Raw genomic sequence first — 19,786 nt, 5'->3', positions numbered from 1 at the left:
TGTCTCTTTCCACTACAAGACACTTGCTTTATCCAAAGCACAGTCATATTCAAAGTAATCCCAAATTGGACTCTGGCGCTTTCTCCTGACATGATTCTGCGCGTGGACGGAGCAACACAGACGACTCGACTAACGTGCTGCCACCTGCTGGCATAATGAGACAGCAAGAAAAAAATCTGGAAACTAAATTTCATTTTCACCCTTGACTCTTGTATGACACGCACACATCAATGAAACTAAACACATTTTTGCTATAAATTCAGTTAATTTTAGTTAGTTTTGTGAACACTCATTACAGTTTTAGTTAGTTTTCCTTTTTTTATTTTTATTTCAGTTAACGAAAATGTTTTTTCACTTCTAGTTTTCGTTATTTCGTTAGTTTTCGTTAACGATAATAACCTTGGTCCGGACACCATCCGCTGTAGACGAACGGCTACGGTCTCCCGGTATTCGCCTCCTGGCAGCGTCGCCCACTCCTGACAGTGATATTCCACCGTGTAGATCAGATCTTCCCGGAGGTCCGCGGAGGGGTTGTGAGCTGCTGGGTCCATGTCGTGGTCGCGTTCTTCTGTCATGGCTCGCTGTGTGGCAGGCAGGATGAGGACCCAAAATGCAAACTCACGGACTCAGGGGATAAACCCAAAATCACAGCTTTAATGCTGGAAGGCAGATCACAGGAAATACAAAACTTAAACTGGGAACCATAAACTAACACTCGCAGAGAGACACAGGGAAATCCACGCAGCATGAGGGGGAACGCGACACAGAACTGAGGGAGACGCAGACATAAATACACAGAGGGTTAACGAGGGAAGTGGGAGCACACGGGGAACACAGGTGACACTGATAATCATAACGAGACAGGGCGGGGTGAACATAACATGACGTATACAGGTGCGGGAATCACAAAATAAAATAGGAAGTACACGGGGGTTCAGACAGGAGGGGAGAGAGAGAGCACAGGAAGAACATAGACATAATGGGCAGGGGAAACATGGAACAAACACAAAGAGAGACGAGGGCTCATAAATACACAGAGGGGCACACAGGGGGTAAGAGTCACGAAGGGAAAACACTTAGGGAACAACAAAACAGGACAACTCAGGAAACATGGCCTAAATAAGGAACGAAATACAAGAAACTAAGAATACTGGGCCAACATGGCCCAGGACCATGACACTTTCAAGTACAAAGTTGTTATGAAGTCTGTCACATTCCCCCCCTTTTTTTCTTTTTTTCTCCTTTATTTATTTATCCTTCTTATTTCATTGTACTGTATATTGTTACTCTTATTTCCCTTGTATGTCTACTGTACAAACCGAACTGGAATGACTGACTGTTCGCTTTATAAGTTCAATAAAGTTTGGGGGAAAAAAAAAAACCTCTTCGGCCGCTCCCTTCTGCCGTATTTTGCGGCAAAATTATCCACACCCACCGCCACGCTATGAATTGTGGGATATATGGGACCACGAAGTGTGCACCGGACCACGTTTGATATTTGGAGAAATCGACGGCGCATTTGGAGTATGCATTTGAAGTACACTTCGAATTGGGACAGCCGTCGTCGCGTGGCGGTGACGTACCCGCACTTGAAATGCATACTTCAAGTGTGCAGACCCTGAATTGGGACACAGCCATAGTCTCTCTTCCACAGCATGTCTTTATCCTGTCTTCCTTGTCTCACCCCAACCAATCACAGCAGATGGCCCCGCCCCTCCCTGAGCCTGGTTCTGTTCGAGGTTTCTTCCTGTTAAAAGGGAGTTTTTCCTTCCCACTGTCGCCAAAGTGCTTGCTCATAGGGGGTCATATGATTGTTGGGTTTTTCTCTGTATCTATGAAGCGCCTTGAGGTGACTTTTGTTGTGATTTTGTTGTGTGTGTTTTGCTTTACCAACATCTGTATTCGTCTGTACAACTGTGACAGTGTCAGACATCCTCAGCACAAAGTGATGCTCAAGTAATTCTGTGGAATGTAGACAACAGCTGAAGAAAGTTTAGTATAAAAGACCAACAGGTTGAAAGATAAAAGGGGAAGAACTAGTTATAACAATAATGTTGGATGCTGTTAACTCTGACGTCATTCATCGGTGGTCAATTTTGTTATTTGAGTAAACGAATCTAATTGAAACTACAATGTTGATATTTGTAATATCTTCTGTCTATAAGTTCATTTAACAATAACACTACTTGTTACACAAAGTACATAAAATTTGATACAAGAAAGAAAATGTTATGTAAAATGTTGCTCTGGAGTATTTTATTGCGCTAATTTAACATCAATCTTGTTGGATTTACTGGAGCTAAATAGCTGAACTCTGTAAAATGTAACCAGTGAACGTTTGTCATGTTCACATAACAATTTTTTAATGTTTTAGATGGAAATATGGTGGCATAATAAAACCCATTCAGTGAAGTAGAACAGATTATTTTTGAGTATGTTGCAGCTGTTGATGGTTCCTTTTACATGCTTCTGTTTGTTTAATGAATAAACTGTTAAATCCTCAGACTTCAATCTTTCAATCCAATAAACGACACCAAACAAGAGCCAGTAGCAGAAAAATAGAACAGAATAGAAAAGACCTTTATTGTCATTGTACATGTATAAAGAAAAATGTGCCTTTTTATGTATGTTCTGTTTTGGCAGATTTGGCAAGTTAGTTTTTCATAGGCACAACCGACATCCTCACCTCTGCTGCTCAACTCACGAATGCATTCTCCCTTCAGTGACGCGCCATTTAAGGGGAAATTAACAGGCTAAGAAGCATCTCCCAACAAAGACGTCACTGACCAAACAAATGTCCTAATTTATTGTGCAAAGTTTTCACACACAGGATATAATATATATATAATATATATGAATAAATGCCTTTGCATTTCAAATTCTGTAATATCAATGTTTTAGTCGTTTTTAAATACAAGAGCAGCAGAAAATGTTCAATAAAGACAAAGAAGCTGTGAACCAAATAGCATTTTAATGAAATCATTAGTGGTTAAGCAAAGTAACATTACAAAGGAAACAAAAGCAAGCAAACGGTTAAGTGTAAAGAACATTTGTTCCATTGGCACAGGCTTCAGTGCAGCTGCATGTTGTTACTGCTCTCACAGACATGGCATTGTTTCCCCCTTTTGGTGGTTTGAGCATCAAATCACCAAAGGTCTCAGCTGCACATCGACAATGCTAAAATATTTCAGCCGTCCTTACATATAACTGTCATTTGTTGCAAGCTGTGCAAACATCACAATTGTTTGACATGTAAATGTGGAAGAAGCGCAGGCAGCAGCGCACTGGCTGTGATTCACATTATATACAAAGATGAACAGCAAATGGTGATGACTCTGGGAACTAAGCTTTGACAAACACTGCAGAAACCTTTGGGAACAGTTACATGAAGCTCTCTTAGAATCATTTGTCATGTATTTGTAGCCTTCTGGCTTCTGGCCACGCCCCCTGCCCTTACCACAGAACACCTGTAGAAATATATGATGAATGAGCTACAGAGATGCAGTCAGAGCAGAACATTCAAATGCAAATCAACATAAATTCTTGACTTTTAAAAAGAGCTGTTGGTTTTATTGGTGAACACACGTGTAGAGGAAAATATGATGAAATGACCAGACACTAGGGGTCAGTGTCAGTCTGCAGCAGTCACATAAAAGCTCCAGAGAGCACACAGTGATTGTAAAAGCTGAGGATGCGTTGGTCCTTGTGGCAGCTTCTTTACCCAACTCATATCAGACGGTCTTTTGAACAAAAAAAAAACAATAAAAAATGACAGAAGACTTTTTTCAACACAGGAGAAGATCACTCAAAGAAATGTAATGGACCTAACTACCTTCATTTTCATAACGGTTGTTCTTTGGGAGAAATGGCCGTACAATGTTCTGTAAAAACAACAAAGACACAGCGAGTCTACTACAGTCTGTCAGCAGTAAGAACATTAGCCTGATATAAAATGTGATCACATACAAATACACAAATACTCAACAATAACTTGGTAACAGACATCATTGTGCTTCTAAGTAAAGAGTAAATTAAGCAGAATACTATAACATTAGTAAGTAGAGACAGTGGAAGGAATAGCATAGCATGTGTGATACTTGATATTTCTGGATAAGCGTGAATATTTACTCTGTGAATTTATCATTTATCAGTCGGGAATCTGCAGCCCGACATCCTTTAAACAAACATTTCTCCAGCTGTGAGTCAGACAAAGGAAAAAGGGACACTTTCTAAGAATAATTCAGCCCTGCTCACAACAAACTTTCATCTTCTCCCCTTTATCCTGGTCTTTGCTCATGATCATCTCCACCTTTGGAAATCTGAGAGGAATGTCACATATTCCTTTGGATAGTGATTCTTAAGCCATAATGTGTAATCAAATAAAGGAAAAAATATAACTTGTTGTAGTCTTAATAACAGCGCAGCCTTTAGCACGTGGTCCATAAAAAGGACCTTTTGGGGGAGGGGCCTCTGTAGATGATCACCTTATAGAGCTGAAAAGCCAAATGTGTTAGCACTCTTCATGGTTATAGCTCCAGGGTTTCCTCTCTGTTCTCAGGTGCTACTTTTAAAAATCCTAACACAAAGACTGACTCTGACTGTGAGTGCAGAACAATCAGGGCCAGTGGAGCTTTGAAGCAGGCAGACATGTAGGTGAGATGCAAACAGAGCCAAAGGTCAGTTAAAGACATCACCGGCCTCCTGCAAAAGCTCTGACTTAGTTTGGTTGTGTTTATAATTGTTCTGTTTTGCTGCAGAGAATGATTACAATCTGTTTGAATGCTCACTTTTTTTAGGCTGAATTATTGTCTTGGGCACCACCTGTCGGATAATCTGAGAATTACATGTTCCCAGAAAGCATTTTTGTGAACACAATGTTGTCTTAATTGGCAGGAATCATGGCCAAAATCAAAATAATAATAATAATAATGATACCCAGGTTGTAATTAGCCTCATAATTTTCTGTGGTATCTTAATCTTAATGCTAACAATGATCTTGTTAGCATCTGCTTTATATCTTTAATCGCTATCTCTGTCTCTGTCTTCGTGCTCCTGCAAAGCATCGTGGCTGTCCTCCTCTTCATCCTCATCAGCCTCTTCCTCATCACCACCTCCATTCATCATTTCCATCTCCACCTCCACCCCTCCTTCCTCAGCCTCCGCGTCCACTTCACTGAAGGGCTCGGGATCCTGTGACACCTCGACCATCTCAGTGCCTTGAACCACTTCAACAGCACCCTCGCGAATCTTTTTGACGTGGAAGGTGAAGGGGGGCACTTTGTACACGGCGGTCTTGGACCGGGCATAAACCACATGGTCTGGTGTGAAGGCTTTCTTCATCTTGTCGCTGGATGTCTTCATCTTCTGCTTGCGCTCAGGGTTGACGCTCATGCGTGTCCCGAGTTTTCCCATCTTCTTCTCAATGTTGTGGCGGGTCTTCTCCAGGTTTTCCTTGGTCTTCTGCTTGGTCTTTTCTAAATTCTCCTTGGTTCTTTGCCTTGTCTTTTCCAGGTTCTCCTTTGTCTTCTGCTTGGTCTTCTCAAGGTTCTCCTTGGTTTTTTGTCTGGTCTTCTCCAGGTTCTCTTTGGTCTTTGCTCTGGTCTTATCCATCTTCTCCTTTGAGAAAACAGTTTTCAGGTTTTGTACACGCTGCAGGCTGCTGCGCTTGATGCGTTCGGCACGAGTCTCCTCCATGGCCTCCTCGATCTCCAAACCCTCTTCGTCCGATGAGAGGTCCACGTGAGGCTTGTCTGCCTTTTCTCCTTCTTCTCCCTCTTCTCCGGGCTCTTCCACAGCTTCTTTGAGCTCGAGCAGACTGCCTCCTCTGCTTCCCGACACAGACTCGGAAACCTTCATGGATTTTGAAATGTTGAGTTTCGAGGGAACTTTCACTTCATCCTGTGGAGAAAAGAGCATAAATCATGACATTATTTCTTCTGATAGAGGTTTTGTTAACGTACTGTAGCTAAACACATTACTGACATATTATCACATTTTAAGGCTGATAGTGTGTCTTGTTACATATCACAGTCCAGAGCAGCGTTGTGGTTCTGCTGGTTGGTGTATCCAGATTCATACAGGATTAAAAGACTGATTAATGTGGTGAAGTCACAATTCAAATTTTAGCTTTAGGATAGGAGTATTGGTAAAAGGAGTGGTATGTCTCTGCTATCATGAAGTGCTTTATGTGTGTTTGTGCATTGTTCCTCTTTCTGTCGATGTGTGCAAGTACTCACAGGCTAACCAAGCCGAGCCGTGTGACTCACTTCAGGTTTTCCACACAGTGCAGCCATTAGAGGCCATCATAAACAGAGACGATTCTGAGTAAAGACATGAAGCTGTCTCAGAGGAATGAAAGGAAAACGTTTGTGTGGGATGTCAGCTGTGACAAAAGGGGCAAACAACATAATTACAGTGTGCGCACAAAGCTACTCTGACCCTTCTGCTGACATCATTAAGATGTGCTTAACACACATGCGGAGGGGAGGAGAGTGCTCCGGGACATTTAAAGTTTTGTGGTTGAACCATGTTTGTCTCTGCAGGCTGCTGCATGCTCTCATTCTCTGTCATGTCGTGTTAACCTGGAAACTCTGTATCATCGTCCTCCAGAGACGGGACCTCTCAGCAGGAGAGGTAGTGGGATTCTTATTTCTGCACTCATTTGCTTCTGAGATGAACCATTGTGGTTTTTATTACCTCGTGACTTCTAGCACACTGTCTGGAGGCGACATTCTGGAATAGCGGTCCTATCACTCTGCATCTGGTGAGCTTTGCAGTTTCCGAACTTTACTTGTTTGGAATATTTTGTATGTGTGACCTGCCTCGCCTGACCCTGGCCCGCCCTGTAAAGCATTCCTGTATAGAAACACTTCACGCTCGCCTCCATAGTCATTCATTCCCCTCTCTGTTCCATCTTCCACCCACCATATCTTCCCTTTCTCAATAACATTCCAGCCAAGGGAGCCTATCTTTCTCTTTTCTCATAAATTCAGCACTCTGGCCTGCAAATGCAGGGATGGAAGAGAGGGCGGGGGTCTTCCTCTTTCCATCACGGCAACTTTGAATCCAACTGGGCTCCAGACATGTACCTTGTGTACTGAATGTAGTACTTGCTGTATGTATTGTGTGTTTGTCTCCCCTTACACTGCCTTTATTGTCAAAACAGGAACTCGGTGGGGCCGGGACAAAGGACTAGCAGGGATGGGGGATGGTCAGGTGAGGAAAGTGGAGATGCTTTTCTGCTGTCGTATGAAACGACTAATTGCACACATGGGATGATTCTAAGAGTCGTGGAAAACCATCTGGTCCGCAGGAAGATGATAGCATCAAAGTCTTAGCTGGAAGGTAGCACTGAGAGCTAAGTGTGAGCATGTAGAGGAGGGGGGGGGGTCTGCATCCATTGTGTTCTGTTCTCGTGGTTTTATTGAGGTATTGTGCTGCAGTATCTTGGGTAAACTTGACCTTAGATGAAGGATTTTGGCTTTCCTGCCGGGCGGGGGTGCTGGAAAATACCTGCCTAGTTACAATTCATTGTGTCTTATATTGAAGTCAAGGACAATGCAGTGGGTGCTGAAAATCACTTAAGAAAGGTTAAACCTCGAGCCTGGATCTCTCCACACTTAAAATACTCCCAGGTACACTTCCTTCCAATGACACCACACCATTTATTATTCCAGAAATAATTTGCATGTCCCAGTAAACAGTAGATTTGGTATTCCAGATTCCAGGATGGGCTTTTGTTTTATACAAACCAACATGCTTCTTTTGCCGTTTGCACCCATATTCATCACATACATCAACAGCACAAATAGGTGCTTAAGTAAAAAAGGGTCATTCCACATATCTTTGTAATGACATTTTTACATATTTTATCTATCAGAATCAGAATATTTTTAAATCCTCTAAAGAAATGACGTACAAATAAACATCAGGATCCTTTCAGCCGGCAGAGAAGGTATTTTGCTTTGGCTAGGACACCATCTGAGCCATCACAGGACAGCAGCACTAATTTTTACAAACAAATTCTTCTAAAGATTTTTTTTGTTCTGCAAATTCATTATAGATCTAACTGCACAGAGCGATATACAAGTAATGACAATTATCAACATGGAAGAGATATACACATCAATAAATCAATAATTATAAGCCAATGAAATCTCGTATATGATTTGAAAATCCATCCTTTCGCTTCCGCCTATCCTTCTCAGGGTCGCGGGAGCCTATCCCAGCTGTCATAGGGCGAGAGGCGGGGTACACCCTGGACAGGTCGCCAGTCTGTTACACACAGGGACAGACACCCATTCACTCCCACCTATGGGCAATTTGGATTAATCCCCCCCAAACTGCATGTCTTTGGACTGTGGGAGGAAGCTGGAGTACCCGGAGGGAACTCACGGGGAGAACATGCAAACTCCACACAGAAAGACCCCATCAGACCCCGGCCTGATGGTGGAATTGAACTCAGGACCCTCTTGTTGTGGAGCAACAGTCCCACTGTGCCACTGTGCTTCCCTGAGAAAGTGTCATTAAAAATTGTACCTTAAATATATTTGAATATACAACCTGTGCACTATTGAGCTACTTCAATAAGATTATAATGTTGACTTAAATACTTTTTTGTGATGGACGGTTCACACACCAGTTTTTTATTCTATAAAAATATTTCTGTTATCCAAAATAAATAGTTCAGAAAACTGGAAAACAGAGTTTTGGAGGATCTGGAGACTGAAGCGACTTCTTTGCTCATTGGTTGCTTTGTTTTCTGTCACATGATCACTGAAAGGCTTCTCATGGAGATGCTGCATGTTGTCTTAGACCACAGAGAATCACAGAGTCAGTTTAGTTTTAGATGAGTAAAAGAAAGTGGATGCATGGATGGACTATAGAGAATATAAAAATAGTTGTGGCAATAACTTAGTGTTAGTGTTCTGCTTAAAATGAGATGTCAATGATTGTCTTGTCTTTAAGGAGCCCAAAGTCAGTCTATCAGTTTGGTAAAGATGTGTGTGTGTGTGTGTGTGTGTGTGTGTGTGTGTGTGTGTGTGTGTGTGTGTGTGTGTGTGTGTGTGTGTGTGTGTGCGTGCGTGCGTGTGTGTGTGCGTGCGTGCGTGTGTGTGTGTGTGTGTGTGTCTAAAGTACATGGAAAGAGCGCAGGAGGAAGTTCAGGCAGTCACCTTGGTGTGTTGACTTCCTGACTCTACTAATTTAATGGGACATTGTTCTCCGTGAGGATGCTGTGCCAAAGACAGGAAAGCACACTCAGAGTCACGGAAAATAGACCAATGAGGTACGTAAGGATTGGCAACCTCTCAGTGTGTGTGTGTGAGTGTGTGTGAGAGTGTGAGTGTGTGTGTGTGTGTGTGTGTGTGTGTGTGTGTGTGTGTGTGTGTGTGTGTGTGTGTGTGTGTGAGTGTGTGTGAGAGTGTGTGTGTGTGTGTGTGTGTGTGAGTGTGAGTGTGAGTGTGTGTGTGAGTGTGAGTGTGAGTGTGTGTGTGAGTGTGAGTGTGTGTGTGTGAGTGTGTGTTCCTGTCTAGCTATCTTTGTGAGGACCAAAATCTGCATTCTACTATACTTGTGTCAGGATTACAATTAGGTTATGGTTAGGTTAGGGTAAGAAGCTACCGAAAACATTATGTCAATGAAGGTCCTCACTAAGAGGCTTGTGTGTGTGTGTGTGTGTGTGTGTGTGTGTGTGTGTGTGTGTGTGTGTGTGTGTGTGTGTGTGTGTGTGTGTTCTGCACTACAGTTTTTTACAGCCGCTAGGACACATTTCTCAATACTTAGGTCACTTTTGCAAAACTCTTCACACAATCCTCCTAACTGACTGTCAGCTTGGCAAAGCAGTTCATTTCACATTCAAAATGCACTACAACTACCAAAACACTTCATTCAGGTCTCAAATAAACTCATTCTTCCAGAACACTAGCAAAGGTTGACAGCCGACAAACACACTTTGTCACCCACAAAACAATGACCTAAAAAACACTAACAACATGTAGCATTACACAGTGTTTTCTTGTGTAAAACAAGGACACATCTCTGTTTATAATTTCAATATATGTTACTGGAATGAATCAGACATCATGCAGAATTCGTTAATATTTGTTTATGTATTTTTATTTTTTTGCACTAAGTAATCCCAAAATAGAAAGTCAAAGTCAAAAGTCAAAGTCAACTTTATTTGTCGATTCTGCCACATGTACAGGACATACAGAGAATAGAAATTGCGTTACTCTCAATCCCTAGATAAATAGCAAATGAACATTTAAATATATTTAAATATAAAAGTGATTAAAAATGCAAGTAAAATAATTAAAAAGTAAAAATTTAAATAAATAAAATTTTACATATAACAGAAAGCTATACAATATACAATATAATGGGTAAGTGACATTGAGTGTAAACCAGGCAGAGTAGTGCAATTAGGCAAATAGTGCAAATGGAGATTTAGTAATGTACGGTAAGAGAAAGTGTAACAACAAAGTCTTATGAGTCTTATACAAGAATTTGTATACACACCATCCACTGATACACATACAATAGTAATGCTATTCTACTCCATTTCTGGCTGGGTCCATGTTTACATCACAAAAAAACCTATTCAGCAGTTGTCTCCTTTTGTAATGAAATTGAAGGAGTAACATCTGTGCAGATGTTCATCTACAATGAGAATCAGCTGTGGCTGGTTAAACTGCATTTTTAGATTGGAAATATGTTTCAATAAAATATTGCTGTTGGATTTTGCTGTCTTATTCAGTTTTGCATTGTGTTATTGTTTTGGCCATAAGTTTAACAGTTTTGAAAACAGTATGTAAGCACATGCAAAATGTCCTGTACGTACAAAGATTTTTGGCCGTTGTTGTGTCTGAGTGAGAAGATAATTCATGAAATTTGAGAGATGTAGTCATTGAATGCATTTTGTGCCAAAACAATGATAACTGGTCCTCAGTTTAGCCCACATAGACTTCTGTTGTGCTCACTGTGTGAGGAGTTTTGCAAACGTGACCTAAGTATTGAGACATGTGTCCTAGCGTCTGTAAAAAACTGTAAATGTATCTAACATATTCACCAACAGGTCAACAGTGTTCGGGCTCGTTGGCTGCTCCAGTCGCTTGGCTTGGTTTATCTCGGCTCCCCCGACTTCATGTTGCCACTTCACATTATTTCACTCCTAGTAGCTTCAATCTGCTTAAAGTCATTCACTGTTGCCATGTCAGTGCAAATAAACTGATCCTCCTGCTATCTGAGTTGCTATTTTCCTGAGGACTGATAGGTCACAGGTGCTGGTTCTGTATAAGTTGATCTCTTTTCTTGAACATCTCATCCTCCAGAGCAGGTTAGTACTACAGTAGAAGTTACCATGAAACAACTGAACATTTTTGTAACCTCAAAACATGAACTAACTCACGAGGCTGAAGCTGCTGGTCCTGCTGCACAGAACTATGCACTGAGTTTTAAGCACTGCATTAAAGCTCCACAGTGTTCCATGACTGTTTCCATGCTTAGACTTGGTCAAACCTATTGTGAGTATAGCCATGAGCCACAGGTGTTATGAGGTTAACGTTTCAATTCTCGACTTTAGAAGGTTGACAAAAATCATTTCTGTTTAATGGCTCCTCTTAAACATGTGATCTGAAAAAGTAGCAAGACAAAATGTGTATTTCCATGACAGTTGGCTTGTGAGTTGTTCTTTAAATGTCAGTCCCCCAGAAAACACTCAGACACACACAGTGTCCTCGCTTGCTTCTCAGCCTGCCCTCAGTTACTCTTTGCATCAGCAGTTGTATCACGAGGATTCCCCTTTTTCCTGGATTTACTGGAAAATCCCCTGAATGTGTGTGTGTGTGTGTGTAATGGAATGTGGACTCCTAGAGCTTAGTACAGTAGAGTATGCATGCTGCTCACACAGGTACACACACACACATGCTTTTCCACAGCAGTAGGGGAACTCTCGGTGGTTAGAGTTTAAACAGGAAAACAGAAACAGAGAAGGGTGTGTTATTGCCGGATTCCTCTCGCTCTGCATCAGCCTGATGAGTGGTTGCTGTGTGAGAGTGGAAAGCTTCCATGGTGCTCCTACCCCGCCCCCCACCACACACACACACAAATTACGGCTCCTGACTAGTAAACATTGTTTTGCTTTTATCTGGAAACATTATAGTTCCAGTCAGCCTCGTCCCTGTTACCATGGAAACACAACTTCAATTCAGCACTTTGGTGGTGAAACTGGAAATCTTTGCTTCCAGAATGATTTTTGTTGTCATCGCAAACTACGACGCAACAATAGTGTCATGAAGTGCACATGCACAGATTTATCTCCAAGGATATAATGTTGTAACTGTATCCAGTTTGCAGCAGGAAGCTCACACACACACATTTGGCAGATACTTGGCTGAGGTAGTTGTTCGGGCATTGTTATTGCTGCCATGGCTACCATGGACCCCGCTGGCTACACCCAGGAAACCCAACAATTTTTGGATTTTTGGATTTAACAGTGTGTCCTAGAAAAAGGAAATCAGACCAGTTAAAGTCACATGGAAAAGCATGACAAAGGAAAATGCTTGACCAAAGAGCTGCACTGAGATGGACCGTGGCACAGGAGTCATCGTGCACACTCATCATTAAACAAAAACAGTTCTGCTGACAGCACAGAGCATTAGCCAGCTGATCTCAGCAGCACACACACACACACACACACACACACACACACACACACACACACACACACACACACACACACACACACACACACACACAGTCTAATAGGGTGTTCATTAACATTAGACTGATGTGTGCATATTGTTACATTCAATAGAAAAAGATATCAAGCGGTTCATGGAAACTATCTGTTACAGCATGTTAACTTACAGTTTTTTACAGATGCTAGGACACATTTCTCAATACTTAGGTCACTTTTGCAAAACTCCTCACACAGTGAGCACAACAGAAGTCTATGTGGGCTAAACTGAGGACCAGTTATCATTGTTTTGGCACAAAATGCATTCAATGACTACATCTCTCAAATTTCATGAATTATCTTCTCACTCAGACACAACAACGGCCAAAAATCTTTGTACGTACAGGACATTTTGCATGTGCTTACATACTGTTTTCAAAACTGTTAAACTTATGGCCAAAACAATAACACAATGCAAAACTGAATAAGACAGCAAAATCCAACAGCAATATTTTATTGAAACATATTTCCAATCTAAAAATTCAGTTTAACCAGCCACAGCTGATTCTCATTGTAGATGAACATCTGCACAGATGTTACTCCTTCAATTTCATTACAAAAGGAGACAACTGCTGAATAGGTTTTTTTGTGATGTAAACATGGACCCAGCCAGAAATGGAGTAGAATAGCATTACTATTGTATGTGTATCAGTGGATGGTGTGTATACAAATTCTTGTATAAGACTCATAAGACTTTGTTGTTACACTTTCTCTTACCGTACATTACTAAATCTCCATTTGCACTATTTGCCTAATTGCACTACTCTGCCTGGTTTACACTCAATGTCACTTACCCATTATATTGTATATTGTATAGCTTTCTGTTATATGTAAAATTTTATTTATTTAAATTTTTACTTTTTAATTATTTTACTTGCATTTTTAATCACTTTTATATTTAAATATATTTAAATGTTCATTTGCTATTTATCTAGGGATTGAGAGTAACGCAATTTCTATTCTCTGTATGTCCTGTACATGTGGCAGAATCGACAAATAAAGTTGACTTTGACTTTTGACTTTGACTTTCTATTTTGGGATTACTTAGTGCAAAAAAATAAAAATACATAAACAAATATTAACGAATTCTGCATGATGTCTGATTCATTCCAGTAACATATATTGAAATTATAAACAGAGATGTGTCCTTGTTTTACACAAGAAAACACTGTGTAATGCTACATGTTGTTAGTGTTTTTTAGGTCATTGTTTTGTGGGTGACAAAGTGTGTTTGTCGGCTGTCAACCTTTGCTAGTGTTCTGGAAGAATGAGTTTATTTGAGACCTGAATGAAGTGTTTTGGTAGTTGTAGTGCATTTTGAATGTGAAATGAACTGCTTTGCCAAGCTGACAGTCAGTTAGGAGGATTGTGTGAAGAGTTTTGCAAAAGTGACCTAAGTATTGAGACATGTGTCCTAGCGTCTGTAAAAAACTGTATTTTCTCTGCAGGAGAAATGTTTCTGTGCACGCAGCTCAAAGCTCATTTAACACGAGACATCAAATATTTGCAGTTTCATAAAACATTTATAAATCAGCGTTCATCATTTAGAAAAGAGTGAGGTGTTATTTCTAAGTTAACATGCTGTAACAGATAGTTTCCATGAACCGCTTGATATCTTTTTCTATTGAATGTAACAATATGCACACATCAGTCTAATGTTAATGAACACCCTATTAGACTGTGTGTGTGTGTGTGTGTGTGTGTGTGTGTGTGTGTGTGTGTGTGTATTTCTTATTGAATGCCATGGGAAAAAGTGATGTTCAGAAAGAGCATAAAACTCCTCCTCCTGTTTTCCACTCATCCCCTTTAATCAGAGACATGGGACCAAAGAGAGAGAAATACAGATTGCTATATAAAGTGAAGGCATGCCGCAGGTCCCTGAGGGAGGAGAGGGATGAGTCACCAGGCCTAGAGTTGCACTGGAGCGCAGCACCAGCCTTCTTTTCCAAATTCCCTTTTTTCTTTTCTTTTCTTTCTCTCTGTCCTTTCCAAAGTGTAGTACCTCCCTGAGGTACCACGTGGTCAGACGGGGATCACTGTGCAATGAGTCAGATTGGCATAACAGCTCCAGAGCAACTGAACAAATATTGTGTGCCAGTTGTTGGCCAAGTTATTCTATTTCTGATTAATTTTCATAGTCTTTGGCTTTCATCAGTCACATGTTCATATTAGATCAAATAAACAGTTTGTAAGTGCAGATGTAAGGCAGGTAAAGGGCTGTGCTGAAAGGTAAATGTAGCTGAATGTGGTTTAAGTGAACATTAAGTGTAATAGCTGTGCTTTGTTTGGTTTTTCTTTATGTCTGGTGCCTTCTTACAAGGCAGCTCCTGCTGTGTCCACTGCACTTGTCTTAAATTTGCTTTGTTCTCATATAGGTTGTTCACATACTTTGAACACATAACGTCCCACTAGCATTCAGCTTTATTGTGAATATCGCCCAGATCACTGAAGTCTTGTCTTCCTATCCGGTCGTTAAGTGATGACGTGACGAATCCTACTTCCGGGTCTAAAGTAGTCTGTGTTTAATATGGCTTTTGTGTTGTTAACATGTTTAATGTTTTGTATTTTCTTCTATTTAATCTCAAAAAGCTCCTAAAACAGTCAGTGATCACTGTTGACCTCCCTCGGCTTTTATTACCGCTAATCATTTATTTAAGCTCAGTTTTTAAAACCTTAGGATGTAACTACAGCCCAGCCCATGCAGCAGTATATGAATGACTAACCTCGTATTGTGGATGGATTATCTCAGTTGTTCTCCTGGCTGAAGTTTGGTCCTTTTACAGCATCCTGCCATGCGATTACATTTGTTCCTGACCACCGAGAACACTCACGTTAACTTTTATCGAGTGGGAAAAAAGTTAGCTTGTTTATATTATGCTAACATAGCTGTGTCGCTAGCGGTCACGTAGCACATCATTATATACCAGCTAGCCCAACTTCAGTAACCCTACAAACGTCACTGCTGTTTAGTTTTCTGTCTTCATTTATGCTGGAAGTGATAACAGAGCTGTACGTTTGAATCTGTTTCTAAAACCCCGCAGTCAGGACATGCTATATTGTATTTAGATAGAAGCTAGCGAGCTAACTTCCTGCTAACTTCTAACTCCGTTAAATGTCATAAATTCCGTTTTCATGGATGCCTGGATGTTAAACTCAATTGTTACACCTGGTAGAGCAGAACGCTGATCATTTTATTAAAGATGAAAGACTTTAGACAGTTTTTCAACTCTCAGTAATGCCATAGTGATCGTTTGATATATGGACCTGCAGCGGAGTTTAGACCCAGACACAGCTAGTGACATCAGACTTAACGACCGGATAGACTAAATGCAGCAGAGAACAAAGACGGTGATCAAATCTCTGGCATCTCTCACCATCATACTCAGCTGGTCGTTACCATGTAGTTATTAATAGAGACTCCTGATACATAAGTGCTTGTTTCATGCACCATCATGTACTGGATATGATGATGATGATTTTAAAAATGCTATAAACTAAAACGTTCTGCAAGTTTAGTCATAACGAGCGGTTCTGTTTGTGCTGCTCATGTTGGGTTTGCAGATTTTCAGGATTTTCCCTGTAGGCTCTTCACCTCACAGCTCCTTAACAAATACAATTTAACTCATTATTTTAATAACTGAAGTGATTAGAATTGCATGAAAGCCACCTTCAAGTATAATTGTGAAATGTGAGCATATTTCTGTATTTGTTTAATGTTCTTGTCTGGTTTTGAAATAATAAGCCAATCTGTGACGAGCAAGGTACCGTCCCTACACACTGTTCCCCGGGCGCTGCATTGGTGACTGCCCACTGCTTCACTGGGTGAATGTGTTAAATGCAGAGGAACTATTTCCCTATGGGGACTAACACATACACATTAATTAATTAATTCATTAATTAATTAATTAAAGACAAATAACACACAATCGTCATTCAAATGCATTTGCTGCTTTGGTCAGATGTGTCTCTTTTATGTCATTTTGTACGTTTCTTAAAGGCCCACAGTGCGTCTCTAAGCCTATGTGGGACTTCAGAGCCCGACAGTTTCCATAAAGCTGTCATGGTCCTGGGCCATGTTGGCCCAGTATTCTTAGTTCTCTTGTATTTTTGTATTTAGTTCCCTGTTTAGGTTCTGTTTCCTGAGTTGCCCTGTTATGTTGTTCCCTGTGTGTTTTCCCTTCGTGGCTTTTACCCCCTGTGTGCCCCTCTGTGTATCTGTGAGCCCTCGTCTCTCCTTATGTTTTATTCCATGTTTCCCCTGCCCGTTATGTCTGTTTTCCCCGTGCTCTCTCTCCTCCTGTCTGAACCTCTGTACTTCCTGTTTGACTCTGCCCGTCTCCCGTCAGTGTTATGTTCACCCCGCCCTGTCTCGTTATGGTTATCTGTGTCAGCTGTGTTCCCCGTGTGTTCCCACTTTCCTCGTTAACCCTCTGTGTATTTCTGTCTGCGTCTCCCTCTGTTCGGCGTCGCGTTCTCCCTCATGTTGTGTGTGTTCCTCCCTGTGTTTCTTGGCGAGCTTTGTATTTAGTTTTCCCAGTTTAGTTTCGTATTTCCTACGTTCTGCCTCTCCAGCATTAAAGCTGTAATTTTTGAGTTCATCCCCATGTCTGTGAGTTTTGCATTTTGGGTCCTCCTCCTGCCTGCCACACAGCGATCCATGACAGAAGAACGCGACCACGACATGGACCCAGCAACTCACAACCCCTCCGCTGAGCTCCGGGAGGATTTAATCTACACGGTGGAATATCACTGTCAGGAGTGGGAAGTGCTGCCAGGAGACGAACACCGGGAGGTCGTAGCCGTCCGTCTACAGCGGATGGTGTCCGGACTCCCGTGGCTGTTCGGCGCGCTGCACCCCCACATCCGGGACTTCCTCGTTTCCACCGTAAGCATCCGCCCGGAGCTGCCTCTCCGGTGTGAAGAGTCGGAGGACGTTCAGCCTGGTCCGCTGGAGGATTCGCAGTCCGGCTCGTCTCCTCCCCCTTCCCGGAGAAAACGACGTTCACGTCGCCGGCGTTCCCGAGCAGTGGAGCAGTTTTCATCCCTGGGTGAGAGTGACTGTGCGTCACACTCTCAGCCCAAGTTTTCTGGACCCGGACTTCATGACTTTTCCACCACTGTGAGTAACTCTGTTTTGCCCGCCATTGTGTTTCCTGAAACGGATAACTCCACCACTGTGTGTTTGGACTCTAGAGACACTATACAGCGAGGCACCTCGGTGTCGGATCATTCACCAGTTGCTAGCAACCTTTGTGTTTTTGAGCCCTCTGATTTTTGTAAAGCTCGCAGTATGTCCTTTGATTTAACCGATATGAATGTGTTACATGTAGAGACAGCTGAACCTAAGACAGCTATCCTACACCAGACTCACCCACACACTGCTACCAGCATTGCAGCCCCACAGAACTGTTTTAACCAGCCTGTACACTCTGGGGTTTTCCAGTCTGAACTCAGCCACACACCACCACCATCATCAGCCAAACCATCTGAGACTGAGTGTTCTGTAACTGATGCTCCTTCTAGTAACTGTTTCATGTGCCAACCCGTTCTGTCTTTTGACATGTCCAGTGGTGCCCAGTCAGGTCCACAACCAGTGTTTAATCATTCAGTTTCTCGAGTGAGCGGTAACAAGATGGTCGCTTCCTTTGCTAAGCTAACTGAAAGACTAGGGTTAAGCGTTAAAGAGTTGCTTGATCAGGTCAAGTTTTGTGACCCACGGCAACGCATGCTTGATCCTGTTCGCTACTCCTCTGAACCTGTTGCTGTGAAAACTGTTGTGGGTGTTACTTCGTCCCTGGACTGTGTGGCTCCCCATCCAGTTCGATCTGAGTCAGCCTGCCGAGTTGGTTCACCTATGGACTATATGAAAATTGACTTTGTTTCTCAACCTGTGTTTGTCCTTCCAGCCTTGATTCTGAAAAGAACTGTCTCTGGCGTTCTTCCTTCTCTGACCTGTGTTAGACAGCACACCGTTCCTCAAGAGACAGTTGTTGATGTTGTCTGTTTTGAAACTGCTTCGGTGACTGTCCCTGAGCTAACCTCCTCCAGGACTGCTAGCGCTAACCTGGAGAGTGTTATAGCAGTGGATTTCCTAGGACCTGCTTGCTTTAAACCTAGATCTCCTAAAACTGAGTTTGGCGTCAATAACTTGGTTTTCCCAGTGTCTGTTGCTGCTCCTGAACTCTGCTCTCAAACTCCAGTTCCTGTAACCAGGGCAGCGCGGGCCCAGCTTTCCCTTGCTCCCGTATCAGTTCCTCAGGAGAGGGTGGCTGAGGTCCAGCCGGTCCCTGCTTCTATCCCCAGCCTGGCAGAGGCTCCGTTCATCCCGGCACCCGTACCTACCCCTCGGGTGGGGTTGATGGACACCCAGCTGTCGCCTGTGCCTGTTCCGGTTCCCCGGGTGAGGTCAGCCGTGACCCTGCCGACTCCTGCACCCATCTCAGTTCCTCGGGTGGGAGCGACAGAGGTCCAGCTAGCTCCTGCACCCACACCGGCCCCCAGGGTAAAGGCAGCCAGAGCCCAGCTCGTCCCTGCACCCGTATCTGTTTCTCGGGTGGGGATGGCTGGTGTTCGGCCAGGCCTAGCACCCGTTCCTGTTCCCAGAAGGAAAGCAACCCAGAGTCAGACACCTGCTCAACCACAAGCGCAACTACCACTACAACTGCCATTTCTGTCCATAACGCAGTCAGTAGCTCAGTTATTAGCACAGTTTCTTGTTTTGTCACCAGTCCAGTCTTTATCACAGTTTGCAGCTCCATTACCCGTTCTGTTACCACCTCAGTTTCTTGCTCCAGTGCCTGTTTGGTTATCAGCTCAGTCATTAACTCTGTCACCAGCACAGTTAGTAGCTCAGCAACCTGTTCAGTTACTGCCAACCTCAGCTGGGAGCCTTTGTGAGCTTTCTCCGCCAGCTGTGGACTGCATGGTACTGACAAACGTTGGACAGACTGTTTGCCCTGCACAGCCCCAGCCGTTGCGTCCCGAGCCGACTGTGTGCCCTGTGCAGCTACAGTTAGCGTCCGCTGAGCCAAAGGTCTCCGCACCAGCTGG

The 19,786-nt window shown here is 42.6% G+C and overlaps 1 protein-coding gene and 1 long non-coding RNA gene across 2 annotated transcripts in view; one reads left to right on the top strand and one right to left on the bottom strand.

The window, feature by feature from the left end:
• Positions 1–2,952: 2,952 nt before the first annotated feature.
• cavin1b (caveolae associated protein 1b) overlaps positions 2,953–19,786 on the bottom strand; it is a 35,874-nt gene continuing 19,040 nt past the window's right edge. The window contains exon 2 of the mRNA XM_026177504.2: positions 2,953–5,898. Within this exon, the coding sequence (XP_026033289.2) occupies positions 5,020–5,898 (879 nt within the window). The 3' untranslated portion in view covers positions 2,953–5,019. The remainder of the gene's footprint in view (positions 5,899–19,786) is intronic.
• On the top strand, positions 6,494–8,701 carry LOC145430500 (uncharacterized). The gene is made up of 3 exons (XR_013911078.1): positions 6,494–6,763; positions 7,166–7,215; positions 8,208–8,701. It is a non-coding gene; the product is annotated as an uncharacterized LOC145430500 (long non-coding RNA).

The sequence above is a fragment of the Astatotilapia calliptera genome, chromosome 8 (genome assembly GCF_964374335.1).
Source record: "Astatotilapia calliptera chromosome 8, fAstCal68.1, whole genome shotgun sequence".
NCBI lineage: Eukaryota > Metazoa > Chordata > Actinopteri > Cichliformes > Cichlidae > Astatotilapia > Astatotilapia calliptera.
Note: the sequence above shows the minus strand (reverse complement) of the source record. Positions and strands in the feature narration are given on the sequence as shown.